Source organism: Sciurus vulgaris (genome assembly GCF_902686455.1).
Source record: "Sciurus vulgaris genome assembly, chromosome: 11".
NCBI classification, from domain to species: Eukaryota; Metazoa; Chordata; class Mammalia; order Rodentia; family Sciuridae; genus Sciurus; species Sciurus vulgaris.
In genome coordinates this window covers 51,788,712-51,804,888 of record NC_136472.1, presented here as the reverse complement: position 1 = coordinate 51,804,888, position 16,177 = coordinate 51,788,712, and the positions used below count along the sequence as shown (strand labels likewise).

General features: G+C 36.7%; 1 protein-coding gene across 1 annotated transcript in view; it reads left to right on the top strand.

The window, feature by feature from the left end:
- Positions 1 to 2,293: 2,293 nt before the first annotated feature.
- Positions 2,294 to 16,177, top strand: part of PRMT3 (protein arginine methyltransferase 3) — a 132,861-nt gene continuing 118,977 nt past the window's right edge. The window contains exons 1-7 of the mRNA XM_079101862.1: positions 2,294 to 2,543; positions 2,835 to 2,970; positions 4,574 to 4,656; positions 5,956 to 6,005; positions 6,705 to 6,807; positions 12,781 to 12,940; positions 14,395 to 14,536. Coding sequence (XP_078957988.1) covers positions 2,516 to 2,543; positions 2,835 to 2,970; positions 4,574 to 4,656; positions 5,956 to 6,005; positions 6,705 to 6,807; positions 12,781 to 12,940; positions 14,395 to 14,536 — 702 coding nt within the window. The 5' untranslated portion in view covers positions 2,294 to 2,515. The remainder of the gene's footprint in view (positions 2,544 to 2,834; positions 2,971 to 4,573; positions 4,657 to 5,955; positions 6,006 to 6,704; positions 6,808 to 12,780; positions 12,941 to 14,394; positions 14,537 to 16,177) is intronic.

Sequence of the window (16,177 nt, the reverse complement as noted above, 5' to 3'; positions counted from 1 at the left end):
TTCAGTGGACACTGGAAGATAAGGGCCATCTCCTTTAATAGGGGTATATATTCTTAGAGGAGAGTGGACATTCAGTCATTCAGAAAAGAGGTATCAACTAGGGCAGGGTGGTATCTTCAAATATAAGCTTTAAGGAGGGTAGAATATCTTCCTCCTGTTAGTGGGGTTCCCTAGCAGCCAGACTTTGAAGACCATGAGTATGTTTCAATGGTAACAGGCATGGGCTCTACGAAGTGAGGGAGACCTTAGTGGTACCCATGAGGATATGCTGAGCACTGTGGGCTCTGAAAGAAGCCAAACCCAGGGGTCAGTGAAAAGTTATTGTCCCTGTATCATTTCCTTACTCACAAACCTTCAACAGGACTGGTTCAACCTTGTATTCTGGTCTCAATAGTGAAGTGGGGTGATGGAGAAGGAGCTGCGTTCATCTTTGGAGCAGAGAGAAAAGCAGCCTGCTCCTAAGCACTGCATTGTGATGAGATGTGAACTTCAAGGGACAAGATTCTGGCCCAGTCACTCCTCCAGAGCATTACTTCTTTTACTGTCAGCACTGAATGAATTATTACTAAGGAATTCAGTGGATTTCCTTACAAAAAAATACAGAGAGAAATGGGCTTTGCTGGACAGTTTATGTTGGAACAATGAAGGGAAAAGTTGGCTGGGTGGCTGAGACCATGTAGTGAAAAGTTTTCAATTCATTACATATATTCAGCAAATACTGAGTGCCTCATATGTGCCAGACCTTGGGAATACCTCCAATGAACACATTAACCCAAGGGAGCCAGCATATGTTCTGGTAAAAAGGGAGCATCAGAACTAACATTCGATGGTTTCTGTCTTCCAGGATTTTTACAGTTAAAGGAAATGAGTGCACTAAAAAAAAAAAAAAGTTTAGCGATAGTGCAAGTTCTTTTTATTCACTAAATGTATTTTATTGTCTAGGTCGTGTAATATGTGCCAGTGAAATGAAAGTAAAAAGACATTGTCTTTATCCTTAAGTATAAACTGTTGTGGGTAAGTAAATTTTAAAAAATCAGATAATCATGGTAAGCATTAAGAAAAAAACAGGCTTCTCCTGGAATAACAGGAACCCATTTTAAGAATGGTCGTCCAATGAAAGCCTTTCTGATTAAGACAGAAGGAGCTACCATTTGTAGAGATTTCAGAGATGAGCAATAAATAAAAGGTTTAAAGGACTGGAGTTGGGCTGGAATGTTAGGCAGGATTATGCTGGGCCTAGTAGGCTTTGATCACCAATTTAAACATGTACCAAGCACAGTGCTAGCATCTGGGATTCCAGCTTGATACCCTACCTGATGAAATTACTGCTGCCACTCAAAAAGAGAACTGTATGGTTAGAATGAAAAAAGGTGGGCAGGTGCAGTGGCCACCGTCTGTAATTCCAGCCACTAAGGAGGCTAAGGCAGGAGGATCACAAATTTGAAGCCTGCCTTAGCAACTTCCCCAGGCCCTTTTGAGACCCTGTCTCATAAAAAAAAAAAAAAAAAAAAAAAAAAAAAGGGGGGGGGGTTAGAGATGTAGCTCAATGATAAAGCACCCCCTGGATTCAATCCCCAGTACAAGGAAGAGAAAAAAGGGGGCGGGGCACCATAAGGCATGTTTAGGAAGCCAGGTGAACATCTGACAGCATACGTTGCTTAAACCGTTTTTCTATCGTTTGGAATAAAGTGAACACTTATGTACTTAACATGTGTTAACTCAGTTTATCCTCATTATAGCCCTCAGGTTAGTGCAGTCATTCCCTTTTGTCAGTGAGGAAACAGGCAGAGAGAGGTTAAGAGATCATATAGTTAAAAAGCGACTGGAGGATTCAAACCCAGCAGACTAGCTCCAGTCCATGTTCTCTCTACTTTAAATCCTCTTGGGGCCGTAGGCCCCCATCTGTTCTTTACGGTGCACTCACACAGTTAAGGTACAAGTTAATATGGCTTAGTTCACAGGAGTTCCTCTTCCCAGGTGCACTCAGCATGGCCACCAGAGGGCGCCGTGGGATGGACGCCTCTCCACTAAGCGCTCATCCAAGCAATAATGGGCACAGAGAATATGAAGCCGCCAGCAAAACCGCTGCGGCGTCTCTCCACTTCTGGTCTCAGGACTGCGGCAGGTAGCTCCCGTTAAGGCCTACTGGGGTTCGAGGAACTGGCAAAAGTTACGCCCGAGCCCGTAAAGCCCCTCGTTGCCAACCTTCCTCGGCGCGCACTGCGTCAAGCCGGCGGCAGGAGGAGGTGGGGCCCAAGACCTCGCCCCGCCCTCCCCACTCCTCACACGTGACCGGTACTGCGGCCCCAAGGCCGGAAGCGCTCGTGGCCTGGTGCGCGCTCTCGCGTTCCCCGGTGTCTACAGGGTTCTCCCGGCCCGGACCTGGGCCCGGCCGCGCGCTCGCGCTCGTTCCCGGGGTCCCGGCCCTGGGCTCGGCGCCGGGTGCGCGCGCGCGCGCGCGTTGCCCGCCGGTCCCCGCCCCCCAGGCCCGCGGCGCTCCCAGGGCTCCTTCGCCATGTGCTCGTTAGCGTCAGGCGCTACCGGTGGGTATCAAGGCGCTAGGGGTGGGTATCCCAGCGCCTCAGCACTGGACTCGCCCAGTCGCAGACTTCGCCGCTCGGGGCAAGGGGAGGACCCTTCCCTCCCAACCCCTCCGGGACGCGTTCCCGGGCGGCGGGACCTGGCGGGGAGGATGGAGGAGGTGCCGGGTGCGGGTCGCGCGCGGACGGGGAGGGGGAGTGCTCGCCCAGGGAGAGCTCTCCGCCTACCCCGCTCCTGGCGCTCCGGGGTCGCACTGGTGTCCCCGGCAGATCTGATTGTTGTGCGTGTGTTAGGCGGCCAGGGCGCCGTGGAGGATGAGGAAGACCTGCCAGAACTGTCGGACAGCGGTGACGAGGCCGCCTGGGAGGATGAGGACGATGCAGAGCTCCCCAACGACAAGCAGCAGACCCCCTGCCTGTTCTGTAACAGGTTCGTCCACCTCAGTGCCGGGCCTCAGACCTACGGTGCCCGGTCGCTTGGGGTCTTTGTGGTCTGCAATGAACGACTGGTTCAGAGTAGAACCAGAGTGCCCTGTCCTTGAATTCTTGAACCAGTGCTTTGGGGTGATGGCTTGTAGAAGAGGAAGACCCACAGTGGTTTAGAGGGAGGAGCCATGAACTAACTGGAAGCTAGTTTATCCTACTTGTCCTCGACCGGCCTCAGTTTCTTTCCTCTGTAAAAGGAGACTGTTTTGGATTGGATTCGTGGTTTCCAAATCTGGGGTGCACCCTTGTCACCAAAGATGCTTAAATACAGATGCTGAACTCTTCACCTCAGTCCTTTTATATCAGGTTTGGGATCTAGGATCTTATGTTTTTATAAGGACACATTTTGATCTTATGTTAATTGAGTATACGCTCAAGTTTGGAAGCCACACTGAACTAGGTAATCCCTGAAGACCCTTCCATTTTTACTGTCCTGTAATTCCTTGACCAGCCAGAGCATCTCAGGTGTAACATTTCAATTTGAGCCACTTAAATGATCTTAGTTTATGTTTCTTAAGTACGGGCTTCCCACCTGTTGAGGAAGGAATTAATGCCCTTTTCAGTTAGGGAAAGAGATTGCAATATCAATAACAGAGCTGTCGGGTTTTTTGTTCCCAAAAGCACATTCCACTTAAAACCTGCCTTACTCTCAAGAAACTTTGGCTTTGGCTGCTGTGGGCAAGTGAACATGAAAGAGGGCAGATTCTCATTGGTCATCATTATTTTAATAAATATTGCCCATTGTGCCCCATAGCTGGTCATAGTGCTGATTGGTGGTACACTGGTTCTGGTGTGTAGCCTCATTGGATAGGTAGAAGGTCCGCACATACTCTAGTTATCATAGAGTCATATATATTGAGCATCTCTGATGCAGTATCCTGTGATTGGCTACATAAATACTGCAGATAACCCATCTTGGTAAACATTTGTTGAAGACTAATCACTGCATGTGATAAGTATATAGAAGATGGTTTGCAGCATCTTTGCTGTATATTCTTGTCTCATGTATCCTTTAGTTTTGCAGGTCTCATAATAAAAGAGTCTCGGTCCTCCCCATGTCTGTAATGCGGGTACTGTTAGACAATACAAGATCAGTTTTGAAATATGGCACTTAGAGAATGTGCTAGTTGTAAAATTACATTTTATGCTTTATTTCTAAACGCAGTTTGAGCAGTGTCATTTCAAAGCCTCTGAAAGCAAGAGTTGACACTTGGAGGGAAAAAAAAATCTCAAGTAGGGAATTTTTCTCAATTTTTTTGAGAGAAACAAAATCTATCAATGGGAGCTCTCTTTCCTAAAACTTTTGATAAATTTATTGCTGTTATTTGGCAAATAAATTTACTTGGCATTTAAAGGGTGGTTAATTGGGACTCAGAAGTACAGATTCTCATTAGAAATGCTGAGTTCTGGTCCTTCATCTACAAGTATGTTTTTCCTAATTGGAAATAAAACTAGAAACTGGCTGAGTGAATTTAAAAAAAGTGTATATTTAACATGAAATCAATGCTCCATGAAGTTACTACTTGATTTTTTTTTTTTTTTTTCAGGCTATTCACATCTGCTGAAGAAACATTTTCACACTGTAAGTTGGAACATCAATTTAATATTGATAGCATGGTCCATAAACATGGTGAGTATTTCTTAGAATAAAGACACATTTGTGAAATTTAGGTTTAGATTTTATGATTTTCCATACCCTTTTCTGTCCAAAGCCATATGGCAAAATATATATAACTACAACTTTTCTTACAGAAATGATTTTTTAATAATGGCCCTTGAAGAAAAATCAGTGTCACTCTTCTAGATAAAATTCACTGTATTTAAGCTTATAACGGCTTCACAGCTTTAAAAAAAAAAACAAAACAAAAAAAACTTGGCATGTGATTGCATTTTCATCTAACTAGAATTAGGGAAATCAGGGTAGAGGTGGAGTGCAGGAGAGAAGATAACTCATAAGAAAATGTATAGGTCCAAGTGCAGTGTAAATTTCAAGGACAATGCGATTGAGTTTTATAGGTTTGGAGAAAGTATGGAAAAATGGGAGTGATGAAGTGAAGTTGGTATGCAAAATACTCAGGTAATGTTTCTATTTAAAACTAGCTTTCCTTATGCCAACTAATAGAATTGATCTTTTGGTTCCTTATTTAGAAACATTACTGAGGAATAGCAAATACCAGGCAGGTTTTTAGTTCTCTTAACAAATGTGAGTTCATAAATCATAAATTCAAGTGCACAACTACCTTTGTAAGTTATGTAAATGATAGCCTCATTTTTTCTTCCATTTTTTAATGTATTTTTAAACTGAATTAGAATTGTACTTTAGATACATATATGTGCGTGTGTGTGTATATGTGTGTATATATATGTGATATATACATTCATTTAACCATATAGGTATTTTTGTAGTCTACTAAAACTTCCTTGTATCATTTCTCAATACTAACCAATTTCCCATGATAAATAATAACCAATATATTACTACTTTACTTCGTCTTAAATGCTGCTTCATTTCTGGAAAGATATGAGAACCAGATAATAAATCTCACTGTTTTTCAATGAGCATCATTTAACTTCATGGAAAAGCTGGTGGACTTTGTATACTCTGTCTTGGCAAAATTATAATTTTGTGTAACTTTTATGAAGAAGGAGATTTAGAAACTTTCACATCTTACAAAATCCCCATTTGTTTTTGTTTTTTTTTTTTTTTTTAGAAATACAAGAAATAATTTAAAATTTGTCATCCAGGGTTGTTTCTCAGATAAAATATTCAGAAGTATCAAAATTACTACTTATAATTCATAATAAAAATCTCAAAATGTAAGTGGTGGTTCAGAGGTCAGAAATACTTTACTATCTAATCAGAGGAGCCCTTAGAACAAATTGATATAAACAAAACTCATTAAAATTGAATTATCTTTTTTCCCTTTAGGACTTGAATTTTATGGATACATTAAACTAATAAATTTCATTAGACTTAAGGTAAGTTGGCAGCTTAATTTATCATTTTTTTTTAGAAATTTAAGAAATATAACAGTGCTTATCACTGCACTGGTTATTCAAGGGTATACAAAGAAATGTTATTAATCTAGCATTTGTCATATTGTAGGAATCATGAATTTTAGAAACTAGCACAATAAAGCACCAAATAAACATGTACATATATTTAGAGTGTTATTTTTAATCCAGAGTTGAATTAGTACTATGCAAAAAACTAATTCATTGTCAGATAAAGAGAAATACTAATAGTGTTTTAAAAAATCTAAAATAATTTCTAGGGCTGGGGAGATAGCTCAGTTGGTAGAGTGCTTGCCTTGTAAGCACAAGGCCCTGGGTTCGATCCCCAGCACCCCCCCCCCCCAAAAAAAAGATCACAAACAAAAATAAAATAATTTCTAGTGTGATTTCAGGTACTTTGCTTACTCTTTTTAACTTTTTTTTTTTTTTTTTTTTTTTGTCCTACTTAAATGAATATATTGTCACTTTCCCTAAATCCAAAAAATATAAAACTCCACATTAAAACTAAAATAACAGTTGAATACAGTCTCCTTATATAGAGATGTATACAATATTTTGCAATGTAAACTTGATTTTTTTTTTTGTTTAATTTACCTGGTTTTTCACCAAGGGAATTCATGATTACATGCAATAAATAAAACATGCAATTAATTTTACATCCAGAATCCTACAGTTGAGTATATGAATTCCATATACAACCCAGTGCCCTGGGAGAAAGAAGAATATTTGAAGCCAGTATTAGAAGATGACCTTTTGCTTCAATTTGGTAAGATGAACATATTGTGTCTACTTTAATTAATGTGGGACCATCTGTTGTAGAAAAATGAAAGTGAAGTATTTTAGGAAAATAAATAGTTCTCCCATCTTTGGTGTCACTTTCCCTGGTTTCAGTTATGCATGGTCACCTGCAATCCAAAAATATTAAAAGGATAATTCCAGAAATAAACATGAGTTTTAAATTGTGTACTGTCCTGAGTAGCATGATTTAATGTTGTGCCATGCAGATCTCTCTCTCCTGGGATGCATAGTCCAGCATATCACCATACCATATATACTTCCTGTCTCTTAGTCAGTTGGTAGCCATTTTGGTTATAGGATTTATTTATTGGATTATCACAGTGCTTGTGTTCATGTCAACTCTTTTTGACAGAGATCATTTTCATATGACTTTATTATAGTTTTTTAATTTTATTAGTTAATCTACTGTTTCTGATTTGTAAATTAAACTTTATGATAAATGTGTGTATATAGGAAAAACAGTATGTAGGATTTGGTTCTACCTTTAGTATCAGTCCTCCACTGACGTGTTAGAACATATCTTCCAAAAGATAAGCAAGGGATGCTTTTTTTAATTCTATGAAGATCTCATCAAGTAGTTGGTTTTAACAGAAAAATTAAATCACTTAAAAACTGATAGTCATACTAACAATTACCAGGGAGGAATTTAGAAGAAAGTGTTCTTTTCAACATTTTGTATAGGATATTTTAAAATATATGGACACTTGAGAGAATACTTTTTAGTTATTAAATGATGATTTTAAATAATCTTTAAAGTAGATTTAGTAATATTTTCTACTTTTGTTTCATACTCACATCACATAATTGACTTAAGACTTCTGTTTACTGAGATTTAGTTAGTTGCTCTGTGCTTTAATTTACACTTTATTGCACAGGAGTCTTGTGAAAATTTTCTTGGTCCCTTACACTTTATAGATCTAATCTATGGGAGTGAAATTAAGTATTCTTTTTGTATTTTTACTTTAGTTCATGTTCTTTATGCCAGTCAGGAGAGATGGAGAGTTTGTGTTCTTCAAATCAGCAAAACTGTTTTAAACAGAGATACCTGAACAGATAATAGTTTGACAGTGTGCGTTTGAGCAATTATTTGGTTATTACTTTTCATTTCCTTGAGAAGTACCCTCATTGAGTTGTGTGCCATTGTGATGTGGTTGTAAGAAGTTTAATATGATTTTAGGAACTATGTGACCTTGAACAAAGCACTTAAGCTTTCTGTTTTAAAATGAGGAAATCTGTAAAATGAGGATTCAGGGCTAAATTTCTGAGATTCTTTCTACTTCTAAAATTTGGTGATTCTCTACTTCATTCTCCCCTCCTTTAGCAACTTTCTTTTGATTTCATTTCTCAGAGTAACCAAAGTGATCTCTTTGTTAAATGACACAAATGCCCAGTGGGTGTTCTTTATGACTTTCTAAATTCATAATCATCTGTTGGACACTCCCAGTACCAAAGTAGTGTGTTAAATACCTCATCAATGCAAACAAATGAAAATCATGGGCCCTCCATTGGGAGCCCCAGTCTGATGATAGGCATGTTTTCTATTTTTTGCAATGATTATCCTGTATTTTAACATAAGATAGATTGTGATAAGTTGTATGAAAAGTAGAAAAGATATTACAATTCCGAAAAGGAGGAAGTTTTTCAGATCAATGACAGATATTTAATGTTGTGTGTTACTATGAATACAGATCAGTCTGGAACTCTTAACTATCCAAAGTCATATTATATTAGTTTAGGTTTTTTTTAGCCTTAATTTTAATTTGTAAGAAGGTGGTAATGATACTTGCCAGAGAGTAAATGCTTAGTAAAGGAAACTTTATTGTCATTAGTAAATGAGTAAGTTGCACATGAGTTTGCATGAAGTCATGACCAAGATCTGGAATACTTAATGAGGTCTGTTAAAGGAAATAGAACTTCAAATGGGTATGGTCTTCTAATAATTTCTGCTTCTAGCCATTGATGAGATAGTTGGAAGAGACATTTGTCATTGTTCTTGCTATAGGCATATTACTGACCATTTTACCTCCATTTCTTTTATGGTTTGGATATGCAGTGTTATCCCCCAAAAGCTCTTGTGTTTAGGCAGAAATGTTCAGAGGTGAACCTAACATCCATCCTGATTTGAATGGATTTACATGAGTGGTAACTATAGGCAGGTGGGGTGTGGCTAGAGGAAGTAGGTCACTGGGGTGGGCTTCTGGGTTTTTATTTTTTCCCTCCTACTGTCTCTCTGCTTCCCTGCTACTCTGAGGAGTACATTTTTCTTCTGCCTTGCTCTTCCACAATGGTGTTCTGAGCAGTTTTCCATGGATGGAACCTCTGAAACCATGATCCCAAAATAAACTTGTTTTTTCCTCTTAAGTTGTTCTTATCAGATATTTAAGTCACAGATGAAAAGCTAACAGCTTGCTTTCAATAAATAGTTATGATGCATCTGGTAAGTATTTGACTTTAGAATATAAAGATGACTAAATTAGTAAAGGAGACAACTAAGAAAATAGGCAATGACTCTGACTGAAGGGATAAAAGGCAACTTTACAGTGCAAAAACCTGGTAAACACTGCCTTAGCCAACATCTTCAGTGATGCCATATTGGTAGTATAGATCCTTAATTTAATTTAATAGGTATGGTACTTTATTTCTGTGTCTTCCTCACAAAAGCCAAAACCCAAGTCTAACTAAGAAAAAAAACCAGAAAGTCACAAATTGAGTTTATTCTATATACTACCTAACCAGGATTCCTTAAAACAGTCAAGTTATCTAAAATAAGGAAAAGCCTGAGAAACTGCTGTAGCACAAAAGGATTTAAGTAAACATGATAACTAAATGTATTGTGGAATCTGAATGGGATCTTGGAACAGAAAAGGAATATGAGGGGAAAAATAAGGAAATCTAAAGAATAAAATGGTTTAGTTGAATTTTTTTTTTTCAAGTTTTTATAGTGTTTGGAACAGTCCATACAGGATTAATATCCTTAAAGAACTCTTAAAAATCCAGGGACAAGGGACCAAATATTTGATAGAATATTGGGGAAAAAAATGATCAGATAATTCACTAAAAAGAATATAAAAATAGTGTGAAATTTATGAGGAAATGTTCAGAATTATTCGGAGACATGCAAATTAAAACAGCACAGATTCCGTTTTCTACCTATCAGGAAAAAAAATTTTGAAATAACACATTCTATTGATGAGGCTGTGGATAAATAAGCACTCTCATGTTTGCAGAATGGACATTTGATAGTACTTAGCAAAACTCTGTTTTTTCATTTTTTATCTTTCATTTTTTCTTTTTGGTAGTGCTAGGGAGTGAGTACAGAGCCTTGTTGGTGCTCGGCAAGTGTTCTACTACTGTGCTACAGCCTTTGCCTAGTCCCTCCAAAACCGTGTATATACTCCCTTTTTCATTTTTTTGAGACACTTGTCTTTCAAGTTGCCCAGGCTTCCCTTGCATTCCTGATTGTGCTGCCTTAGTTTCCCTGGTCTCTGGGATTACAGGTGTGCAACACCATATTCAACTTGTGCACACTTCTTAACAAGCTCACTCATAAGAATCTATATTGAAGATACACCTTCTCATTCTGAAAATATATATACACAAAGTTATTAGTTGCAACATTATAATTCCAAAATATTGGAAATAACCTAAATGCCCATACTTTGGAGAGTGGTTGAAAATACTAAATATATCCACACTATAGCGTACTGTATACCTCTTAAAAAGAACTAGTATATCTGTGAACAAATATAGAGTGATATCCAGAATATAACATTAAATAAAGGCAAAGCTTGAAAGAATATAATATGCTATTCTTCTTTTCAAGTTAAGTTTACCCTTTAATAAATGATTACTGAAATAATTAATGTTTAAAAATTATTATGACTAATTTTTATTGATGCAGAAAGCAAAACAGACTTGCCATAGAGTTTGAATAATTTTAAAAACAAAATAGAAGTGAGGATTGTAGTAAGTAGAAAATATGTACTCCAAACTTAAGTAGTTTGGAAATATTTTGTTGTACTATTTAATTTTTAGTGAAATAAATAGCGAAGTAATTTTTAAACATGACTCAGTATCTATGAGAGAGGCTAGAGGTCTGTGACATACTGCACTGCTTTTGTAATAGTAGTTCATCTTTTAGTTATATTATTGTGAGTTTGTTAAGCTTAAATATTTTGTCCTAATACTTTTATTATTATTATTATTATTATTTTTAGGTACCAGTGATTGAACCCACAGTGCTTAACCACTGATTGACATCCCCAACCCTTTTTATTATTGTATTTTGAGGCAGGATCTCTAGAAGTTGCTTAGGACCTGGCTAAGTTGTTGAGACTGGCTTCAAATTTGTAATCCTCCTGGCTGAGCCTCCTAAACCACTGGGTTTATAGGCTTGCACCACTATGCTCAGCTTATTTTGTCCAGTTCTGAAGAAGTGTCTTCATAAGTTCTCACAACTAGAAACTGAATAGAGTTTTTTTGTTTGTTTTTTTTTTTTAAAGTCATTTCCTCCAATGCTATACCTAGGAGAAAATGTAATATTTGCATTGTTTATTATTGTTTTAAGTCAGTCTGAAAGCTAATTAGATTTCTAAGTGGACATTGGGATTTTGTAAAATTCATAAGCTCCTTATTTAATATTTTTGTGGAGTTATTTCTTCAGTAAGTTAGTGTTTTATATATGGTGAAATTAAAATTAAGATTTCCAGTATTTAATATCAGTAATAAAATGTTAGTTTGTAGATTCTGCTCTTACCTTGACAGGATTAAAAAATTATTGAATATATAGAATTCTTTATCTACTTACTCTCTTTAAGGAATATCTTTTTTTCTCCACATGTATTAAGATATATTTGATAAATGAAAGTTATATACATAACTGAAAGTTTGTACCCTTTTACTAACATCTGTCCATTTCTCCAACCCTTAGCCACTGACAGTCAAAAGTATACTTGCTACTTAAATGAGAATTTTTTAGATTCCACATGTAAGTGAGATCATGCAGTATTTGTCTTTCTGTGTCTGGATTATTTCACTTTTAATAATGTCCTACAGGTTCACCCATGTTGTCACAAATGCCAGGATTTCCCTTAAGGAGTATTGAAATGTCGTTCTACAGATAAGAACACAGACTGAGGTGGCATTTGTAACGCTAGGAAGACAGGTGTGGGTTTGAATGTTAGCTCTTCCATTAAACAGCTGTTTGACCTTGTCAGTCAGCTTTTCATTGCTGTGACCAAAATACCTGAAAAAAACAACATGGAGGAGGAGAAGTTCTAGACTCAAGGTTTCAGAGGTTCCATCTGTGGTTGGCCAACTCCACTGATCTGGCCTTGAGGTGGGGAAGAACATCATGGCAGAAAGGTGTAGGGCAAAGGAATACTCTGCTTATAGCAGCCAAGAACCAGAAAGAGAGCCAGGAACCATGAACAAGATATATAATTCCTAAGAACACACCCCCAGTGACCTACTTCCTCCAGCTATGCCCTCCCTGCCTACATTACCACACAGTAATTCATTCAAATTGTTAATCTCTCATGTGGAAGAATCTACTATCTAATTATTTTACCTCTGGACTTTCTGGCATTGCCACATGAGATTTTTTGAGGAACATCTCATACCCACACCCTAATAGTAACTTTGGGCTAGTCACTTAGTTTTTCTGAAATTTATTTTTCCTGTGTTTAAAAAAGAGGTAAATGTTTACATCTTAGGTTTGTTTTGAAGATGAAATGAGATGTAATGCATGTGCACTTGAGAGCTACCTGGTAATCAATACATATTAGGGTTTTTTCCCTCCCTTTTCTTCCTGTATTTGGTTTAATATAATTGATATATTTATGTGTTCAATATCTTAGGAATATAGATATATTCCTAACATATCTATGTTCATTTCATTGCTATAAGATGGCCTGATGAAAATGTCCATTTATTCCTTTAGATGTGGAAGACCTTTATGAACCAGCGTCAGTCCCTTTCTCATACCCCAATGGACTCAGTGAAAATACATCTGTCGTTGAAAAATTGAAACATATGGAAGCCAGGGCACTGTCGGCTGAAGCTGCATTAGCTAGAGCACGTGAGGATCTGCAAAGAATAAAGTAATTTATCAGTTTTATAGAAAATGTATTGTTTAGATCCTTCAAATCACACAGCTAATGGCAAGATAGAATATAGAACACTTCATATGCAAGAAAGCACAATGAGGAAATTCATTTTTAGTAGCATTAAAGATATACAGCATTTTTGTAGAGTTTGGATCTAGTTGATTAATATAAAATTTTATGGGTTTATCTTTTATATATTTCGTAATTATTTTTATATTAATGGTGATTGTTCTAACTTGTTACCCTTTGAATGTTTTTGTTAATGCCTTCCTTTTAATTTTCCTGTTTCCTATTTCTTCATTTTACTTTTTCTATTGTAAGTTTTTAAAAGTGGAAGCATTAGTATAGTTTAGGTTTGGGGGGAATTACAATTTTGAACTTTTTTGTTTTTAAGGAAAAAAAAAAGTATAATGTAGTATTTAATAGGAATCCAGGTTAAGTGGGAACTATTTTCCAGTGAGTAAGTTAACATTGTACTGGTGTAGCACTTCTCAAAGTTTAAGTGCATATGAATCACTTGGGATTCTGGTTAGTGTAGATTCTAATTCAGGAGGTCTGGAATAGGGCCTGAGATTCTGGCTTTTTTTTTTTTTTTTTTTTTTTTTTATAGACAGGGTCTCACTGAGTGGCTTAGGGCTTAAATTGCTGAGTCTGGCCTTGAATGTGGTATCCTCTTGCCTCAGCCTCCTAAGTTCCTGGGATTACAGGTGCATGCTACTTTGACTTGCCTGAGATTCTGTGTTTTAAACATGTGTAACTTGGAGCTTTGCCTGTTAGATTTATGAGTCAGTTGCCATTGCCTGAGTACCTATTTGATGGCTAGAAATGTCCGCTTGAAAGACAGTGTCAGTTTTAGTTCCTTTTCCTTGTTTATGATTTTTATGCTTTGGAACCTTTTAACCAGCACCATCTCTACATGCCACTCCTCTGTATTTCTCTCCCTTGAATATTGTATGGATTATTAATTTGTCACAATCAATAAAGGAACTGAGGTTTAGAGCTGGAGTAGGTAGTGTTGGGTAAATAAATAATTATCTGTTTGGGTCTGCTTCCTGCCTGTTTAACACATAGTTTTAAAAATTACTGAGAGTTAAAATATATTAAATGATTCAACTGCTAAAAAAAGGTGATTTTAGAATAACGGAAATGATAAATTTGAATAAAGAAAATGTGCTTGTTTTGCTCACTTGAAAGATAAAAAGAACCATAATCTGCAGTTGGCACTGCTGTTGGGGTTTGCACAAGGAATGCTCACCGCCGGGTTTTAGTATGCCACCGCTTAAGATCCAGCAGGGGGAGCTTTGGGTTGCTTAAGAGAGAATGTGATTTAAGAGGTTCATCACCCTCTCCACTCCACTCCTCCCCCTTCCTCCTCCTCAACCTCTAGCCTTTCCTTTTTTCATGGTCCAATAAACCTGTCTCAAGGGTGTATTTCAAATTGATTACAGACAATTTGCTCAGGATTTTGTGATGAACGCAGATGTCAGAACCTGCTCGTCATCTACTGCCATTGCAGACCTCCAGGAGGATGAGGACGGTGTTTATTTCAGCTCATACGGGCATTATGGGATACATGAAGAAATGCTAAAGGTTAGAAAAGAGCACAAATCTGCCACATCCATTCTAAAGGAAAAATAGAACAGGTGTTTCCTTAATACATGAGAACAATTTTTTTTTTTTTCCCTCTGTAAAAACAGCTTTTTAAACCTCTTTGGTACTTAATAGCTAATCTTGTGGTAGGATTATAGAGCCTCAAAATCATTGTAAATTATAGTTAAGATCATTATTAATCTTATTTTAAAATCAATTTGCATATGTAGAACATTGGAAAAAACTGCTTCAAGATTTTGGTCTTCCTAAGAGCACCTATTATATTAAATAGGAATAATTACAGTATACTTTTATTTTTAATCTGCAAAGAAAATGATTACTTTTAGTGTGTTAAATAGCAATGCTGAGTTGGCAAATTTTTTATATAAAGTTTAATAATCTCAAAATTGTTATGGCATGACTTTTATAGTCGATATCATTGATACATAGGAATATTTCCTAAATTGGTCAAATCAGATATTTAAATCTGGTTGGTTTTAATTTTCCTACCATAATTTATATGGTAATGTCCATATAAAATAGAAGCCAAGTTCTAGCTATACCTGGTAATTATATGTTTCATCAAGTATTATTAATTAAAACATCAAGATTTTTAATTTGGTAAAACTGAAAATACTGGCTGACATGGTGTCACACACCTATAGTCCCACCACTTGGGAGACTGAAGCAGAAGGATCTGTTGAATCCCTGAGTTCCCAGACTAGCCTGGGCAACATAATGAGATCCTATCTCAAAAACAAAAAAAAAAACCTGAAAATGTCTAACTAGCATAAAACAATTATTTTTGATTGTAAAAACTATATAAATCTTTGGGTATTTATCTCTGGGAATTTTAGATGTCACCATTACCTTTTTTGTTTTAAAACTGGTCAACAAAAGTCCCTTCCTAAATTCTCTCTTTAAAGATTGTTTTGTTTAATGGAAGTCCCAAAACTAAGTTTCCCTGAAACATGCATTTTTAAATAGCCAGGGACATTTAATAACATATATGTTTTTTGTTGAATCAGTTTTGCAGAATGAAAATGGAAGTTTGTTGATTCATAGTAATTATAATCATGTAGAGTTTTTGAAGCAATGTCATGTGATTACTAATTACATGTCATGGTTGTACTTTTTCATGTCATTTGGGTAATGGCATAAAATTACTAATAACACCCGTCTTATAAGTAATAAATTATTTTAAGTCCAGTATTTTTATTTTAAAACGTTGACTTAACTCCATTTTCTTTGTTCAAGTTAATTTTATTATATCTAGAATATTTTCTCTTTTTTTGGTACTAGGTATTGAACCCAGGAGTTCTTTTTGTTAATTTGACCAGACTGGCCTCAGACTTGAGAGCCTCCTGCTTCAGCTTTTTAAATAGCTGAGGCTACAGGCATGTGATAGAATATTTTCTTTAAAGAAATTCATCTAGGCTCATGTTTGTCATTTTAAATCACCCCATTAATTTAAATGACATAAACCTTTAATACCCTTGGTACAGCACTCGTCCTGGCTTTTTCAGACATTAAAGGTCACTGAGACTTCAGTAGATGAAAGTGTTGTCAGTATAATTTTCAAGGAAATCCATTTTAAGCATTGACAAATCTATCCTGAATACTTATAGCTTTATGTCAACA